Raw genomic sequence first — 14,588 nt, 5'->3', positions numbered from 1 at the left:
GGGAAAGGCCCCCAACCTTCCGGGTTACGCCTATTCAACGGCTCGTCCATCTCCCACGATAACACCCTGACGCAGGAGAGCTGCAAAGCGTAAGCTTGAACAATTCTTATCTGGGCATGTGGTCATGATGCTGACGATTGAACCTAGCTTCTGCACCTACCCCTCTCGCCGTAATAGAAACGCACCATACCAATTCTTTGGTATTGAAGCTGGTACTAACTGCTATTGCGGTAACGAGCCCAACCACATTGATGACCCCTCGACCTGCAACACTGCCTGCAGTGGTGATGCCTCGCAGTCTTGCGGTGGTATCAACGCATTGGATGTATGGGTCAACGCAGACTATGTAAATGTACGTCTCTGACCTGTCCTTTTTGATCGAGTCTTGTGAAAAAAAGGCTTCACTATTTCTATTCCTGTGCGCGTCAACTAACCATCCTAATAGTCAACGAGGACTAGGCCCACCCGCCCAACAGATGGACCCTACGACATTCCTGATCGCTACCCTCAACCGGTGGGCGACGGAGTCGACGGCCCAGATTATTTCCCCTTCGGTAGACCAGGGCGCCCGAACGGCAATGGTAGGGGCGGCGGTAGAAACGGCAACGGCAGAGGTGGCGGTCGTAACGGCGGCGGCCGCGGTGGTGGTAGGGGTGGCGGTCGTAACGGAAATGGCGGCGGATGGTTTCAACCCGGCTGGAACCGTCCTGACCAGGAGCCAGATACGCCTGATAACGGCCTTGGAAATGGAGGTGGCCCACAAGGAGGAGGAGGAACAGGAACAGGATCTCAGCATCGTCGTCGATGGTGGACCCTGCCTGCTTTGGCGTGGTGAACATGCACACAAGACTGGGGCATGGGAGTCTTATTGTCGGGAGTAGCCCCCAGTGTTGTCCCAAAAGACGGCGGTGTTGTTAATGTTTTGTAGTTTGTACGATATATTTTGCATTCATAATTCAAAGTTCTTTCTGTTATGGCTACTCAGACTGTACTTGACTCTTTGTAACTGTAGTCTGAGAAGTGGTTAGCTCGACGCCTACTACTGCGCTAAAGGCGCTAGGTCTATCGACTCGTACGTTGTATAGTCCGCCATCGCTAGCGTAACTTTACTTACATAAAGAAAAATCACGGACTAGCATAGTCGCTTCTCTTAGAATTCCCCTTTTGTCACATCAAGGTAGTTGGGTGATTGAAATGTATTTCTTATTACTACCTAACATGGTGCGTAGACAACACGCATCCTTCACTTCAACTACTCAAACGTGACAAGGAAAAGGTTGTATAACGGTAATAATATTACAAGAATACTTCTTCGATTCGAACAAACGAAAAGATCTCCTTCGTACTAAATGTTTGTTTACGAGACATTGACGAACTGGCCAATGGCAGGAACGCCATCTACAAGAACGTAGACGACATAGGGACCAGCAGGCGCCACGCTCTTGTTGGGAGGCATCGTGACTGTAATGGTTTGAGCGGTGCTGCCACCATTGAAACCAGTGTTGTCGAGGAAAGCCATGCGATGACCCATGTGTACAGAGTGCGTGACGAAACCACCATAGTAGAGAGAGACTTTGACAGCCTTGGAGTTGGCTGGAGCGGTGAACTTGATGGTGAAAGTTGAGCCATCGGCCTTGAGGTCCTTGCTCGAGATTTGGACGTTTGAGGGACGTGTAGGATTGCCCTGGAGATAAGGAGGCGTGTAGATCTCATTGCGGAACTCGGTGACATAGGGATCCTTGGCCGTTGGCGTTAGGATGGGCTGCTCGACAGGGTTGGAGCCGGAGATGAGAAGCGTGCCGTCGAGAAGGAGAAGGGCAACACTGTGGTATAGACGCGCAATGGTCGATTTGGGCCCGGTGGTGAAGCGCTTGCCCTTGGGCTGGTTGGGGTCGTAAAGGAGAACCTCAAGGGCGGGATCTTTGGCAACACCGAAACCCTGAGCACCTTCCTGGGCTCCGTTGACCCAAGCGATGGTTCCATCCGCGAGCAGGGTACCTTCCACCATACCACGGCCTTCAGGCATCGAGTCCATCTCCCAGTCGGGGTTGGCGTCAAGAGGCCTGATGCGACCACAGGATGGGTCAGCCGGAGCAGTGATGTCCTGGTATGGGCCTCCACCACAGATGATAACATCTGGGTTCCAGTCATTTGCACTCGATAGGGGCATCAAAACAGAACCACCCGTGTTGGGGTAAGTACGGTATGATCCAGGTAAATCTGCGAACTGGCGAACAACGTTGCCGGTAGCAGTGTTGAAGATCTCAGCAGACTTGGCTACCTGAACGAAAAGGTTGCCATCCTTCATCAAGTGCAGGAACGGGTACATGTAGTAAGGCTGGTTCTTGCTCAAGATCTCCATGTTGGTGCTCTTGCCTTGTGGGGTACCGTCGGCATTCAACCACTCGTAGGTAGGGTTGTTGTTCTCCGGCTTGCTGGGGTCAAGGCCGTTCAAACTTCCAGAAGCGACAAAGATGGTGTCGTCAGGCATGATCTGGACAGAAGCGTACCAACGAGCAGTGTCGAGTTGCGGACCGGGCTCGTCCCAAGCTTGTCCATCGAGGGAATTGTCAGAAGCCGATCGCTTGAGGAAACGAATGCCCTTGAAGCCATCTTTGACAGTGGGGTCGATGAAATCAAGGGGCGCGTTGCCACCCAGAGAAGCGAATCGACCATCGGCAAGGAAAATGCCACCGGAACAGAAAGCGTTGGTCTTGTATGACAAGGGCACCAACTTCTGTGTGGCCGGGTCATATTCGGAAGAGTAGGCGTATTGACCGTTCGGGAGCTTGAGATCGGTGTAGTTCTCGACCTTGTCTAGGAACACGACCTTGCCGTTGGGCAGCAGGCCAGCGTGCATGGCAGGCACACCAGATCTACCCTTGATCACGATAGTGCCGGGTTTAGGTGCGGCTGGGGCGGGACTGGCAGCAGGTGCAGCCTGGCCAGGCAATTTAACACAAGGACCGTTCTGGCATCCCTCACCACAGTGGCCTGTAGTATTACCGCAGTATCCGTACATGGAGCAGCAGGCTCCCTGGGCCCAGTCACCACAAATAGTGTTTCCAAACTTCGCTCCGCAGCTTCCATCGGTAGTGGGAACACCAGTAGGGGACGGTTTTGCGCTAACCACGCTCGAGGGCTTACCAAGAACGGGTTCACCAGAGGTCGTTGTGGAAGGTGGCCTAGATACGGCAGGCGTAGCATCGGCCCTTGAGCTGATTACTGGAGTCGAGTCTTTGCAGCCGTTCTGGCATCCGTTGGCGGCAAGGCAGTGACCATCAGTGCTACCACAGTATCTATGATTGCGTTAGTATCAACGTGGTGATTTATAGTAAAATACGTACCCATAGGATGAACAGCAGCCACCATAAGGACCCTTCGCGTCACACGATGCTCCTGCAAAATCCTTGCCGCATCTTCCGTCGTCCCTAGTCGGGGCTCCAGGTGCTGGCTTAGGCGTTGCCACAGGCGTCACGGAGGTGGGCTCAGCATCCTTGCCGCAGCCAGATAGGCATCCAGTTCCGCAATGGCCGGGTGTGTTTCCGCACCAGCCGTATTGACTACAGCAAGAGCCGGTGTACGCGGTGCTCTTTGGGTCGCAAAGCAGGTTACCATTCGCAGGGCCGCATTGACCGTCAGTGGAGTATTTCCCGGCCTGCTTCTTTACTCGACCTACGCGGAGAGAGGACCGAGACAGGATTTTGGACTTGTCGCTCTTCAGATCTGTTGCACATCTGCGAAGAGTCAGCGAGAGGGCCCTGATATCCATGGCGTCAACCTACGTATTCTGCTCTGTGCAGTGCTGGCCAGTCAAACAGTCGTTCGCTTCAATAGTGTTGAACTCGCAAGTTGGGTTGACCCAGAAGAAGTTGATGTTTGCTGTCGCCAGACCAGCAAGGGCGCCGAGACCGAGCAGGGATGCCCTCATTGTGAGTGATAATCTACGAGGCTAACCGTAAGCTAGGAGGCATGCATAAAAAATCAAGAATCCATCAAAACGCAGGAGCTGGTAAGAGTGACGGCGAAGCAAAGGTAAGGAACAGTAACAAAGCCGAGGGGAGTAAAAGGAAGACGGATGCAATTGTTTTGAACGCTGATAGATATGCGTGGTGGTGTGTAGTCGGATGTTTCACCTCGATAAAGCAGACGATTCCGACAAAGCACCGTAGCAACCATATGCAGGGAAGCCGCGTGCCGCCTCGTGGTAACACATGTAAAGGAAGCAACGTACCAGTTGGTCTTAGTGGTTCGTATGATGTTCCTCGGTGGTGTTTCGCATGGAGGTACAAAGTAGCCGCGTAGATGGAGACGAATATTAATTAACGTCTATAGGCGAATTGAGATTGTGACACCAAAACACCAAGAAATGAAGCGGCGTTAACTGCGATATTAACTGAGGTAGCTGGAACGAGTGACAGCTACACCAAAGATAGTTGGCTGAACGAGCGTATTAAAGAAAGAATTGTTGGAGGCAAAGGAGCTTGAAGGGTGCCAACAACGATGGGGATAAGAAAAAGAACATGGGAGCGCTGTGGCTCAAGTATGTGTCAACGTTGACGGTCCTAGGCTGTGATTTGGGCCATGGTGTCGGCGAGAATAAAAGAAACAGGAGGCTGTTTGAAGCGTGTGGGCCAATGGCAAGCCCGCTGAGCACTGAATGTGGTATCGGCGGCAATTTCATCTTGGAGCCATGGCCAATGCTAGCCCTGCGCAGGTATGATCCTCGCTGGGGTTATACGCTGGTCGCCTTTCTATTTCTGGGCGCACGAGGGGAGGGGTGTGTGTCTAGTGAGGCACTATGGCTCTGGACAGGAGCCGCATTCTTCCCAACGCACCCATTTCGGGGAAGAGGCGACGCATGACGCCTGCTAGAGGCCCTCGTAAATGGCGCAACGGCGTGTCTGAGGCGGTTGACGAGCTGGACGCAACGCCCAACGGCAGCGTGGTGCGGAAAGATGACGATGCTAGCAGCGCAGAGAATTTGGCGGTAATGCGAAGCTTGAGTTGGTCAAGCATTGGGTGCCTTCTCTAGCTGATGGTAGCGGCAGCCACGCCTCTAGCCGCTTGAGGGAAGGAGCCAATCCCCTGAGGGAAGGACCGAGGGGCCGCAACCCCAGCTTCGCCTGCCGAGGCCGATGCTCGTCAGGGGCACACGCACCGCATCGATAATTCTCCACACGAGGCCAGCCCTATACATTACATTCTACGATGGAGCGAACAGACATCTCATCGCAGAGGTCCATGGCGATTGGCGAAACTATCATCGTTTCCTTTCCAATGCTACGCGTACTTCAACACCACGCACGCGCGTGGCTGTGCAATAACACCCTTTCCACTATCGCGACTGTCCGCGTCTTCAATACTGCCTAGCCTACTGGCTACAGTATCGACGTGGCAAGCTTGGGTGACATCCGCAAGTTGCGTAGGACGCGTTATCGACTGTCAGCACTGGAGGCGGCAAGCTAAAAAGCATATCCGCTATTATGACATCGCCCTACGATCGTATTCAAGCGCCCAGTACCTTGCACTCCGCACTCCCAAGGCATGAGACTCTCGTATTGATGAGATTGCATCCAAACTAGCCATGACAGAGTAAGGCCTCTCATGCCTTGTTTCCAAGGCCTACCAGCTATCAGCCCCTGACGCCAGCCCTATTGAAGACGCCCTGGCCGCACCAACGCAGCAGAGTTTGATCCTCACCCTAATTCTGCAGCCACGATGCTTGTCCCGCCCGTAGCACCGCCACCACCACTCAACTCAAGCCAAAGCATCCGCGAGCATGTGCCGGTAGCCGTGCTCTCTTGGGGCTCCTCGCACAGGCTGGGCAGACGGTCTGCTCTTTGCTTTGAAAAACCACCTCGAAGACACTGCACTTGCTGCCCTCTCCGAGCGTCTTGTCCCCAAACCGAGACGCTTTTCCGATTTCTGACAGAGGCAGCATAGGGATAACCTCTTCCGTCTTCGCGCCGTTGGAGACCGTTGTCATGTCGGTATTGGTTGCCGGCGTGTCCTTGATAACAGCCACGCCTGGCCGGGCTTTTGGGCCGTGAACGACCGGGCCTGATGGGATGGGTTTGGACTTGCGCTTGAGGCTGGCCTTGGAACCACCTCGACTAGCGCCTTTCTTCGAACGCTTCGCACCTCGTGGAGCCTCATTCGTATCGGCTGCTACCTTGTCCGCCCCGAGGGGTATGACGGACGGATGTAGCGGGTTCAGTAAGTTATTGAGGTCGTGTGCTGCACGGTCGAAGCTGCATGAGGAATATTTGGTGAAGAAGCTATCTCCGCACTGCCACTGCACTGGGTTACTACCATGGACACTTAAGACAAAAAGAAAAGCATGCTTACGACACGCAGCTGCCAGTGGCACATTTTGACGATCTCTCGTGTCAACTCACTTCTTGCTTCACTCAATGATAGTCAGCACAAGTGGTCTCATCTGCGTCTCTTCTACCAAGAGGCTCGTTCTCACCGCTCCTGGACTGCATACCGAAGTTGCAGAAGGCCATGTCGGTAGCCGTCGAGCATGAAATTTCACTAGGCAGACAACAGCAAAATTATGTTCCAACCCGAGCCTTCACCGGACTCTCTGACCCGCTGGCCTTCATCGAGCGCGGTAGGCTTGGAGAGCGACAAGTAGAGATTTAATAAAGTTGAAGCAGACAAGCTCTGACACGCCATCTCTCGATTCGAAGCCTATCTTGCGACGATGGTCTAGAGGCTTCACGGCTTGTCAACATGACATACGAGATCTACCAGAAACCTCTTTTACGATCAGACGTGCGTCCGCCACTATCAAGATACGCTGATTAACAAGGATAGCGTCACCTGTTCTCTCATACTGCTACCGACTGCAAGCATCACCAGCCATTCATACCGCCAAGCGATACGTTGTGCTACCGTCGGTCCCAGGTTTTCCACGAAAGGATCATGTGCCTAGCAACGATCACACCACGGCTCATCTAAACGGCGCGTACGTCCAACGATCTTCCTGCAGACGGAGAATATACGTACCTGCCGAGTATTTAAAGGACAATACGGGCGCCTGCCCAGCCCCTGTGTAACAGTCGCGTACGGAATCACGCCCGGGGACCCTCACGCGGAAGGCGTCAATTAGTCTTCCAGAAACAACCCGAGGTGCTGCAGAAATGTTTGACACGCACGACTCTCACGCCCGACAAACGTACGATAAAGATGCTTCGAGACTCTTTTTCACTTTCCTTTCGGCCCCCAATGCGACGTCAGCTCCCGGCGTACGGGTACACGGATTGTGCATGGGACTAAATTGCCCAGCCTAAAAAATAACGACACATCCTAACAATCTATCTTGGCGCTTTTCTAAGCATCATGGATTGATGATTTGGGTGCAAGCTTGTTTGACCTGTCGCTTTAGCATGACTGCGCGTTTTTACGCTTCACTCGACTAGACGCCCATGACAGCCCCACACCTTACAGCTTACACTGTACCCTCTTCGCAACGCTACACACCTCCACCCGCACTCCACCTCATAGGTGTACACAACGTCTATAAGTCAGCACAACACCGCAAAAGCACCGCATTCGCCTACCCCTCATCCCGCATGCACATCTCACCCTATAAGACCGCGCTGGCAGCCAAGCGCCAGGACACTGCTGGGCTACATGCATAGTGTAGTGCGGGAGTGCGGCAAGGTTATCCGGTTGCGGCAGGAGGGTGCGTGCGGACTGCGTCTGCAAAGTTGCGGGTAAGGCGGTGGGCGGTGGGCGGCCAGCGGGTCGTGTGTTGGCGGTCCTTTGAGCAACATTGCGGGTGATGAGGTGGTCTCTGCGCGGGAGCTGCGGTGAGATGACTGGTAGAGGAGATCAAGGTGTAGTTTGTTTGTGGAGATGCAATGGACATGATACGAGGTGGTAATGTTTCTGCCTGATTTGCGAGTGTTGCTATTGATGCTGATGAATGAACGACGCTGCTGAGCCGTGGTGACTAGTAACAGAGAAAGAACCTCTCTGAGCGCTCGAGTCGGTCGTGATCTTATCTAGATACTTCGCTCTAATCCATAATGCATACCTTCATACTAACCGCCGTTTTGTGAACCATAAGTCATAACACGTTCTTTTCCAGTCCCGAAACACCATCCGTGCCAATGCCCAAGAAAACCAACAATCATGATCACGCACGCCCAAATGACAAATGAATGAGGCCAAACAAAGCTCAGGCCTGACTACACCCGCAACTGATGACTCTCACAAACCCCCTCGGCCTCTTCTTCTTCGTCGCGTTGCTACTTTTGCTAGCCCTCACCAACTCCAGCGTGTCCCGTCGCACCTGCTCCAACCGCTCGTCTTCCCGACTTTGCTTCGCTTTTCTCTTCGCTTCTTCTATCGCGCCCATACTCTCGAAGCTATCCTTGCTCGCTCTTCCCTCCTTGCCCTTCTTCCCACCTTTTTTTCGCCCTATCCACCCCACAAGCCGCACCTTCTCCTCATCGTCACTGTCCCAGTCATCCCACGCACTCGTCGTATTCTGCTGCGCGTCGCTGACTCTACATAGACTGGGTGGGCTGGTCGTAGTGTTGGAAGCGTATGGGTACAGGGCACTAAGTTCTGAAGGTGTGACGCTAGTCTTACGGTCGTACGGGTATGTCGATGTGGGTATTGATGCAATATTGGCGAGACTGGATGGCCGGGTTGAGGGCGGTGTTGTGGGTATGTTGCTGTACGTTGGTGTTGTAGGGTGCGAGTACGATTGTGGTTGGTAGGATTGATGGGCTACTTGGAGGCGGAGGAAGGGCTCGTTGGGGTCGGTTAGCGAAGCTTTTCTGCTTCGATTTGGTTCCACACATGTTCCTTGCATGATGGGTGGCGGCCGCAGAGAGGATAGCCTAATTGGCGGGTCGACCAGTTGAGTTGGGAGCGGACAAAAGGACATGCGCTTTGGAGATGTTGATGTTGGCATATTGTTATCCTCCAAGGTCGACGTCTTGTGTAGTTGTTCAAGGTCTACCGACGCAAAGTTGCGTGATGAGGGGCTTAGAGGTGGTGTTGTTTCGCCAGTAGGTGCAGGTAGGATGATCTTCTTCATACAGCGCTCGCATATGCCCGACGCGTAAGTAATGGGCTGTTTGCAGGTCTTGCATATAGAGACAGTCGTGGATGGTGTCGCGGCGCGCACCCTTCTGAACTTAAAGTCGAAACTTGACCGAGTCGTAGTAGTTGTTGGCGCGGAGTTCGGCTCGTAGCCCTTAGCCATGTCAGGACCAGAGGACCGTTGCGCGTATTGTACCTGCGTTAACGAATCTCGTTCCCTTGCATTCTCCAAGGCTCTTTTTTCATATTCGTCCCATAGCTTCGCTGTCTTTGCAGGTGTACATGGCGGCGGTTGCCGAGCATCTTTGAAAGGCGACATTGTCCTGGCAAGTGGTGATGATTGATGGGGGGCAAATGTCATGGTCGAAGGTGAAGTAGCCATCTTGCGGATAATATGATCGAGATATACAAACACAAACAATGAGAGACGATGACGACAGTCGGCCAAGTGAGGAAGGAAAATCCAGGTCTATCTATGGACGATAACCGTGATAACAGTCTCGGCACTCCGCACGATATATACATGCACAAGTCCACAGCACCGGACCCAAGGGGTAAGACACATTGTTTATTAGGTATATGCTCCGGCCAGACTCCAAATCGAGTCGGCAACATCAGGCGGTGGCTGGGGTAGGAGCAGATATCTGGAGTCTGCCAGGGTCAAGGGGGAGAAAGGGCGTTACGTTGAACCGCTGCCCTGGACTCTACAGCGCTGCGCTGTATTGATCCCCCCAGGCGAGCTGCGAGCGGCAACAAGATCTTGGTATGTCGGTGGCTGCTTGACTTGCGATGCGTCCTGTGCTCTGTCCAATAACTGCCACGCAACGTAACGCGAAGGCCATCGTTCATAGGCCCGATGAAGCCGGACCTCTTAGGCGAGAAGAAGAGAGGCAAGGGAGAGCTGACTTGTCAACATGCCTATTACGCGATGGCGTTCTGTCGGGCAACGCTCTCAAACAATGGCGATGCCTGGTCATGCAGCGTGCTTTGCAGCTTGCGTTTTGAAGGCAGCGAGGATCATGATGTCGGACGCCATGACTATCGGAAGAGGTGCAGTGCATCCGCTGGATGCAGCTAGCGGAAAGCCGTTGTCGCGCAAACTGCCATTTGTGCGGCGGCGGGAGTAGACGTGAGGTATTGGATTGGTGAGTGTAGTCGTCGTACAGCATGATTGGAATGTAACTTTCCCAGTAGCCCCAAGAAACCCTTCATCCAACGGAAAGACAAACAACAATAGTGATGAATCGTGTCTTGCGGTCTTCGGACGAACGACAACTCGGCGGAGACTTTCACGGCGAGCAAATGTGCAGCTGGAGATGACGTAGAGAGAGTCGAGATATCGCAGCGAGTCGGAAAAGAAGCAAACATGGCCTAGAAGACCACGTACCCTTGCATATGAGACACGTAACCACAGCTCTTCAGGCCTACACTGCCCTACAAGTCCCATGTCGATTCTGCGCCCGACGTTGCATCTCGGAAGTATAGATCGTAACTATCCGCATCGTCTGGCGTCTCAGCCGCCGATCACGAGCTGAGTGCCTCTGCAGCCACGATTCGAAAAGGTGTATCGATAACGGCTGAGACTGCGCATTGTGTCGCGCTGTGTAGATTGATAAACGGTGCAGGCCGCGATGAGAAGTCGACAGAACCTGCCCAAAGACGTACAGGCCTAGGAGCTTGGCATTCTCAAGCTTGAAACTTCGACGTGCCAATCCCGGTGAAGCCTCCACGATCGATGTGCTATCAGAGCTTGACATGAACAACGTCAACAATCCGCGCCGGCATCTCGGAGCCTTTCCCATACAAAAAAACAAATGCCATCTACTCATCGTTCGGTTTAATGTCGGCCAAATACTTCTATTGCGATAAATGATGATCCACATCTACCTAGATCGCAACTTCATATGCCAGAAAGCAATATGGAGTGATTAGCACCGAGCATTGCTTCGAGAAATCAGCACCAGCTCATTGTTCGGTTCAATGTCCGAAGAAACCCCCTATCGATATTTTTGTCTCACCTCGACAGAACCATTTCGCAAAGCAAACTTCATTTGAAGTCTCAATATTGTCTTCACAGAAACAGCTTCATTAGGAGCATTGAGGTGAAGATGTCAGAATCATCTCTATACATTCTTACAGGTTACATCCTCAGCAAAGTGAAAATCCCATTCTTACAACCTAGTGATGACAATGTATACATACAAAAGATACCTATTACTCTTGTCCTACTCTGGAGTACCAGCTCTCAATCCCATCCCAATCATTCTGACGAAACTCTCCTTCCCCACATAGTCCGTTTGATCAATTCGGCCCCGCATGCTCCGCCAATAAACACCCCGCACCTCTGCATCGGACATTATTCAGGCAAAAAGCAACCAAGAGCGATAACCAAGTAAGCCATTCGCGAGAATATATTGTGTTACAGTATGTTTGTTGATATTTGAGATGCGAATGACGTCTCGTCAGGAGATCGAAAAAAGAGCAATGCGGCTTGGGTTTGATTTTGGGTATCAAGCTCATATCCGAATCGAAGTATGAACGTTTAAAGATGAGGTTCAGAGCTCGAAGGAGGTAGATGAGACGGTATTGTTCTCACAGTAGGGTAGCGTTCACTATCTATCTCATCAATGTTGTTGGCTTATTGAAATCTCATAGTCCATACAGTACAGGTGCCTCCTCTACAACCACCATCTTCGTTCCAGCACAGTCTCCACAGAACCAAATGACCACTTCGCTGGCTAGCCTACAGGACACATCGTATTCACTGCCCCTTTCTTCAAGTCTATACCCTCTATCGAGTTCAACAAATCCATGGCAGAGCTTCGCTTCTACTGCAACAGCCAATATCTTCTGGGTGCGACTGGCTAGTTGCATGTCCAATATTTTTAGCATACTAGAGTCTACTGACTGTTGATAGACTCCGGTAAAGGTACAATCTCCGCCTTCGCCAATGCAGTGTTGTACGTGTACTACAGGTGGAGAGCGGTCGCAACTCGTTTGATAGTCTACAGCGGAGTAACATTATCCGGAGCTCGACGCAGGCGCTGGGTGCCACACCTTTGAATGGAAGCGCTTTCTCTTCCGTCGAATCAGCTTGAGCGGGGAGAGACATTATGATGAGGCCGTTACCTGGTCTTCGGAGCAACCAATGGATATCAAGTCACCCAGAGACTCTCCGCTGGAATGGGTTTCGCCCTCCGCTTCGTGGTGACCCAGTCTCTTGGGATATGTGGCGAGGTGTGCACACCATGTAATGCGTGGGTGTGGATGACTGAGACAGTGTTTAGGACCTGTACTTCCTGCACGAGCGTGGAACGACGATGGGCATCTGCATGTAGGTGATTCCCTTTCTGATTAGTTTCCGTGCCAAGCGTACGATGACCAACCCTCGCGGTTCTCACGATGCTGTCCAGACGCCAGGGACACGATTGCATGCGGGAGCACGTTAGGCCCTCTGACCTGTGGCTTCGATATGACAGGTCTAAGTTGGCGCTGGCCCAAATGGAAAGGGGTGACCCTAACTAGATTGAACTTCATTGGCATCCTACTCTTCAAATAGAGACGAGGTGCCACCATGAGAATGAAAACAGGGCTTGTGTTGATCGGTGAGATCGTCTGCCTGTCCTTGGGCATGATCACTCACGTAGACCTGAGTCTTTAGACAGCGTTCTGAAGAGGACACCCTCCCGCAGCTGACGAGAGAGACATGTGTTGTCTGGGATCCGGGACATGAAGTTGCTAAAGATGTTCTTTTGATATGTATGACTGACCGAACGAATTCGAGAATGGCGCTGAGTTGACGATAGACTCTTCCGATGGCGAGCGTTGGTGCTCGAGGGGCTGCACGTGACGCTCACCCAACCCCTTACTGCAAGCTTCAAGCTACCCCGCACTCGTCAACAGCACAACGCAGCAGCGCATCGCGCCCACGCTCGACAATGCCACCATGGCCGACAGCGACAACAGTGCACAACAGGCCGAGAGCTACTACTTTACCCACGAGCCGCCGCCGAAAGACCTGAAGACGAACACGACGCTCGCCCGTGAGTTTATAGGCCGCCATGCTGACGAGGGCCGCCGCCTGGTCCTGGTAACTTCAGGTGGTACCACCGTGCCCCTGGAGACACAGACGGTGCGCTACATCGACAACTTCTCTGCTGGCACGCGCGGAGCCACCAGCGCCGAGTACTTCCTCCAGAATGGCTACGCTGTCATCTTCCTGCACCGCCAGTTCTCGCTGCTGCCCTACTCGCGGCACTACTCGCACAACACGCGGTCGTTCCTCGACTACATGAAGGAGGAGAACGGGCAGGTCGTCGTCGACGAGCAGCACCAGGACGAGATGCTTCGCGTGTTGCGCCAGTACACCGAGGTCAAACGCGAGAATAGGCTATTGATCCTGTCCTACGTCACCATAACCGAGTACTTGTGGAATCTGCGCGAGGTCGCCCAGCTCATGCGTCCTCTGGGGCCAAAAGCCATGTTCTACCTCGCCGCTGCCGTGTCCGACTTCTTCGTTCCCCAAGATCGCATGGTTGAACACAAGATACAGTCCAACGAGGAGTTCCTTCAGGGCCCAGATGGCGCGGGTGCAGGAGGCAATACAAAGGTACCCGCTGCGCGTACTGAAGGGAGGAGTTTGGTCATCGATCTCGAGCCTGTCCCAAAGTTCCTGAAGCAACTCGTGGACGGCTGGGCGCCTCAGGCCATGATTGTGAGCTTCAAGCTGGAAACAGACCCTTCCATGCTGGTCCGCAAGGCCCAGTACTCACTGAACAAGTACTCGCATCACTTGGTCATCGGCAACCTGCTGCTTACGCGCAAGTGGGAAGTCGTCTTTGTATCTGCACTCGAGGGCGAGAAGTGGATTAGAGTACCGCGCAGCCGCAGAACCAAGAGTTTCTCTGGCATGCCATCACTGGTAGGCTCTGCTGATTACTTAGCAAACAAGGATGCATCTGAGGCAGACGATTTCTTTGCGACGGAGAAAGGAATACCCCAAGGAGAACCGGCTATGGAGATCGAGTCGCTCATCATCCCAGAGATTCGCGAAATGCACACGAAACTCATAGAACAGGCCGAGGCGAGAGCCAAGGCTGCATGAAATATGCTCGCCTAATACACAAGAAAGTGCCGAACTACTCTACCGTTGTGTTATACAAGCTTCGTCGGTAGGTGAAGATGTTGTGTCGAGTTATGATGTCGGATTGAGCACACTGCTTGACACACTTACCTAATCGTTAATTGAATGACTCTCTGCCTCTTGACAATTGTAACCATTTCCTTATATCAATGTTGCAATTCAGCATTAGAATGTCGAACAATCGTGCGGCCTCGTGCTCCACTCGCTACTTCGGTATCCGCCACTTCGAGCGTCATTATCCTACCACCGTTGCGAATCCGGTAGCCGATATCGTAAGAGCGGGATCATTCGAGCACGATAACACGAGAACGGCGGATCTCCTACCTAGGTAGTGTTGTGGGGTTCGACTCGATTGCTCCTGCCTGATGGGGCTTAG

General features: G+C 52.8%; 4 protein-coding genes across 4 annotated transcripts; 1 reads left to right on the top strand and 3 right to left on the bottom strand.

Moving 5' to 3' along the window:
* Nucleotides 1-1,357: 1,357 nt before the first annotated feature.
* Nucleotides 1,358-3,931, bottom strand: K460DRAFT_293332 (carbohydrate-binding module family 18; the record flags this gene model as incomplete). Its single annotated transcript, XM_040929407.1, has 3 exons — nt 1,358-3,299; nt 3,348-3,737; nt 3,786-3,931. The coding sequence occupies 3 exons, from the start codon at nt 3,929-3,931 to the stop codon at nt 1,358-1,360; spliced, it is 2,478 nt and encodes an 825-aa protein (XP_040784901.1).
* A 1,499-nt stretch (nt 3,932-5,430) lies between these two features.
* On the bottom strand, nt 5,431-6,579 carry K460DRAFT_370311 (uncharacterized protein). The gene is made up of 3 exons (XM_040934135.1): nt 6,494-6,579; nt 6,352-6,412; nt 5,431-6,298 (listed from the first exon to the last, which is right to left on the bottom strand). Exons 2-3 carry the CDS (start codon nt 6,373-6,375, stop codon nt 5,756-5,758), a joined length of 567 nt encoding a protein of 188 aa, XP_040784900.1. The 5' UTR covers nt 6,376-6,412; nt 6,494-6,579; the 3' UTR covers nt 5,431-5,755.
* A 1,157-nt stretch (nt 6,580-7,736) lies between these two features.
* K460DRAFT_370307 (uncharacterized protein) lies at nt 7,737-9,563 on the bottom strand. The gene has a single exon (XM_040934134.1). The coding sequence runs from the start codon at nt 9,449-9,451 to the stop codon at nt 8,195-8,197; it is 1,257 nt and encodes a 418-aa protein (XP_040784899.1). The 5' UTR covers nt 9,452-9,563; the 3' UTR covers nt 7,737-8,194.
* Nucleotides 9,564-12,713: 3,150 nt separating this feature from the next.
* K460DRAFT_182453 (phosphopantothenate-cysteine ligase-like protein) lies at nt 12,714-14,267 on the top strand. Its single transcript, XM_040927066.1, has one exon. It carries the CDS (start codon nt 13,016-13,018, stop codon nt 14,171-14,173), a length of 1,158 nt encoding a protein of 385 aa, XP_040784898.1. The 5' UTR covers nt 12,714-13,015; the 3' UTR covers nt 14,174-14,267.
* Nucleotides 14,268-14,588: the final 321 nt, after the last annotated feature.

Source organism: Cucurbitaria berberidis (assembly GCF_010015615.1).
Source record: "Cucurbitaria berberidis CBS 394.84 unplaced genomic scaffold K460scaffold_5, whole genome shotgun sequence".
NCBI lineage: Eukaryota > Fungi > Ascomycota > Dothideomycetes > Pleosporales > Cucurbitariaceae > Cucurbitaria > Cucurbitaria berberidis.
This window is presented reverse-complemented; position numbering and strand designations above follow the sequence as displayed.